Genomic DNA, 3969 nt, shown 5'->3' on the forward strand with positions numbered 1-3969 from the left:
CAATTATTTATGAAACTGAATTTGAAGAATCCTAGAAAGAAAATTTTAGTACATAAAAATCTTCAAAATAATAATAAAAGAAATTTCGGTTTTAAAAGTTTCTAAATATTATGAAATTTCAAATTCTTGAAATTTTACGAATTCAAAAATCAAATTTCGATTCATCTCTTAAATTTCGTTTTTTGTATATTAATTTTAATTTCTTTTTTTCATACATTTCAGGCTATGTTTGACATTAATTATTTTAGTCAAGATCCAAGACCATTTTACAAGTTTGCACGAGAAATTTATCCTGGACAATTTAAACCAAGTCCTTGTCATAGGTTTATAAAAATGCTTGATAAACAGAAAAAACTTTTAAGAAATTACTCACAAAATATTGATACGTTAGAACAAGTCGCAGGCATTGAAAATGTGATTGAATGTCATGGTGAGTGATATATATGATGAATGAATATATATGAATAGAAAAATTAAATTTTTCGTTTTGAAATTAAAGTAAATCTTTACATATACCTTATTTAAGGCTCCTTTGCTACTGCATCATGTACAAGATGTAAATATCAAGTGAAAGCTGATGACATTAGAGAGGATATATTTTCCCAGAGAATACCATTGTGTCCAAAATGTCGAATTAACACTTTGCCTCCCATTTTGGAGATTAATCTTAACGAAAGTTATAAAGGTAATTATATAAATATAGATATTTTTGTAGCGTTCATTGATGTTGTATGGTCATTTTGTATTGATTGCCAATTTCTCTATGGTGTGGAAAATTAGCTACCTAGTGATAGTTTTTGCTATTAGTCTTTCCTATAGCGCGTCGCGAGTCAGTGGCCATGAGAGAACATTATCTACTCTTTACGGAATACATCTTCGCTAAATGATGTTGCCATTTACTCTGATCTACGCATAAGTTGATACATCAATTGTAACTACGAGTAAAACCTTGGCTTGTTTATAAGCATATAAGGTAAAATTTTAAAAGTTGCATCAAGTTACCCGTGCGTGCTGTTTAGCCAGATTTGCGGGGTACAATTTGTGATACGCCGTTCAAAAATTTTTGAAACTAAACAAATACGATGTGTTTACAATTGAGTAAAACAGACAGCGCAATCTGCTACGGCTAACGGAAAATATGCTTAATAGAACAATTTTCATTAGAAATTTTCATCATTTACAGATTTAGTGACACAAGGTATAATGAAACCAGACATTGTTTTCTTTGGCGAAGGACTTCCGGATGCTTTTCATGATGCTATGGCTAAAGATAAAGATGAATGTGATCTTTTAATTGTAATTGGATCGTCATTGAAGGTCCGACCAGTAGCATTAATACCTTCTTCTATTCCATCTCATGTTCCACAAATCCTTATTAATCGAGAATCATTGCCACATTTAAAATTTGATGTTGAACTCTTGGGAGATGGTGACATTATTATAAATCAATTATGTCATTTGTAAGTATCATTTATGATTACTGTGTATAGTTAACTAATATAATATAATATATCATATACTTATATATATGTTTATATTCTTAAAGAATGGAAAACAGTTACAAAGAAGTATGTTGGAATGATACAATACTTAAGGAAACAACACAATTGTTAGCATTGCGTTATGTAACAGATGATACTTGGGAACAAAGTCAAGATACATCATCAAATACCATATTATCACGAGACAGTGTGGAAATTAATTTTAAAGCACATGATCCTCAATCTATTGAAAGTCAAGATAATCTTATGATTCACAATAATATTGTAGAACACTATGAAGAGAATATGAATGTGCGTATTTCACCTTTCTGCAATGATCATACCAATAGCATAGAAGAAAAATTCAATCTTTTAGGAGAGAGTCCTAAAAGAAGATTAGGAGAATCAAGCGTAGAAAGTAGCCCAAAAAGAATGAACTTTGGCAGCAATTGTGTATTACATTTCAATACATGTCCTTCAAAGACAGAGACTATTTCAGAGAGTTCGATCGATTATAAATTTCATACAGTTTCTGTAGAATCTACATCGAAAGATATTGGGAAAATTTATAGTTTAGAAGAGTGTCAAGTATTTCCAAGAATAATAGAAATCTCTTCGGAAAATGCATTATTAGATTCTACTTTAAAGCCACATCATTGTGTAGAAAATAGAACATCTTTAAAAATGAATAATGATTATTCAACAATGAATTCTACTGAAATTGAAAAAACGAATTTTAAACCAAGACAAGCTTCTATCGATTCTGCACTAGATTCCGGTGTAGGTGATAGTTGTAATAGTGTCGACAGTCATGAAGACAAAAATAGTAAAGAAGAATTAAAAAATGGAACATTAAATCAGCATTGTTGGCATCCTAAAATACGAAAAAGTCTTGCTGAAAGATTACCAGGTATATAAAAATTATTAATTTGTTCTCTTTTAATTTTCTTTTTTTTTTTTTTTTTATTATTTCTTTTACGTTTAAATAAAGAATAATGATAAATGTAGAAATAAGATATTATTTTTTTGCAGAAAATTCTTATTATCAGTTGGCACCAGGAAAATACATATTTCCTGGAGCAGAAATATATTCAGATCCTGAAGAATACGATCATTGTTCGCTTTCCATAAATTCTGAAAGTTCGGATAGCGACAGTGATTCTTCATCCATAGATGAAGAAGAAGATGATGAAGTTGAAGAGGAAGAGGAGGAGGAGGAAGAAGAGGAACAAGAGGAGGAAAATGAGAGGAACGAAAATCAAGTTGAGGATAATGATGATAAGCTGAAAGAAAAACTAGGTATGAAAAAAGAAGGCCATGAAGAGGAGAATAATGAGAAAAATATTAAAGAAGATATAAAAGGACACAGAAAAATAGAAACAAAGAATGATAAAATAGAGAAAGAAAATAATCAAAGAAAAGTAATGGAAAGAGAAGATGAAAGAAGAAACATAAGTAAGTTTCATAATGAGAATATTTTAGAAAATTAAAAAAAAATGTAAGTTTGTTATTAAATGAAAAATAATTACCATAAATTAAAGTGATTGATGTTAGAAAAAAAAGAAAATTAATACAGATGCTAATACGTAACGTGACTGAAAATATAAAATGGACAACAGCAAATTATTCATGCAATGATATACATGACTTAGGGTAAATTGCATCTGAAAAGTAACGATTTTAATTCTTACTACTTTTATCAAATTTGCTTATTTGATGAAGCAAATGATAAATAGTTGGAAAAAAGTGCAATTTTTACCATGTTTCACGTATACATACAATCTTTACATGCGTAAAGAGATGAAAAAAGAGACTCCTAATATAAGTAGGATTCATGTTTATCTTTTACCAAGATTTGTTAAAGATTTTTTAAATAAGCTACATTTTACAGTGAACTAGTCACAGAACATTAGAAGTTACTGTGAATCACAATTTTGTAGTTATGATAGAAATATAGCAATGGTAAAATTTTTGTTATTAAATGGAAAACTTCTTTATAAAAGATGTTTTCAATAAGCTTGTTTGCAAAAAGTTCTCCAAAAATATCTTATAATTTTTATTTTTAAAAAGTACAAACTGAATAATATTTTCAGTGAATTTAATAATTTGCATAATTAAAAATAAGCATGTTCATATATAAATGATTCAGAGAGATAAAACATAATTAAAAAATTTGTATCGTTCGATGATCACAGATACAAATACTGACGAATATATTTGCGATAATTTTCTAATAAGCAATTAAAGATTTGTAAAAAAAAATTTTTTTTAGAAAATTCTGAAAAAAAAGTTGAAAGTAAATCTTTAAAAAAAAAAGATATAAAATTGCAATTTTATTACAAATCCAAACAAAAAAAGTAAGATTATCCATGACTTACTTATGATAGATGCTATAATTTTTTCTCTTTTTTTTTTCTTTCCTTTCTTAATTTTGTATATAATGTTTGATATTATTTTTTTGATTTTTTCTTTTTTTTTTTTTTTTTTT

The 3969-nt window shown here is 27.7% G+C and overlaps 1 protein-coding gene across 3 annotated transcripts in view; it reads left to right on the top strand.

Moving 5' to 3' along the window:
- The window catches only part of LOC102672388 (NAD-dependent protein deacetylase sirtuin-1), an 8126-nt gene extending 4766 nt beyond the window's left edge, over window positions 1-3360 (top strand). For 2 of the 3 annotated variants that reach the window (XM_006611707.2, XM_031508583.1), the window contains exons 5-9: window positions 223-430; window positions 527-685; window positions 1184-1460; window positions 1547-2391; window positions 2514-3360. In XM_006611707.2, the coding sequence (XP_006611770.1) occupies window positions 223-430; window positions 527-685; window positions 1184-1460; window positions 1547-2391; window positions 2514-2971 (1947 nt within the window). In that variant the 3' untranslated portion in view covers window positions 2972-3360. The remainder of the gene's footprint in view (window positions 1-222; window positions 431-526; window positions 686-1183; window positions 1461-1546; window positions 2392-2513) is intronic. The other variant, XM_031508582.1, reaches the window with a different exon arrangement.
- The last annotated feature ends 609 nt before the right edge of the window (window positions 3361-3969 follow it).

Source organism: Apis dorsata, unplaced genomic scaffold (genome assembly GCF_000469605.1).
Source record: "Apis dorsata unplaced genomic scaffold, Apis dorsata 1.3 scaffold_92, whole genome shotgun sequence".
Lineage (NCBI taxonomy): Eukaryota > Metazoa > Arthropoda > Insecta > Hymenoptera > Apidae > Apis > Apis dorsata.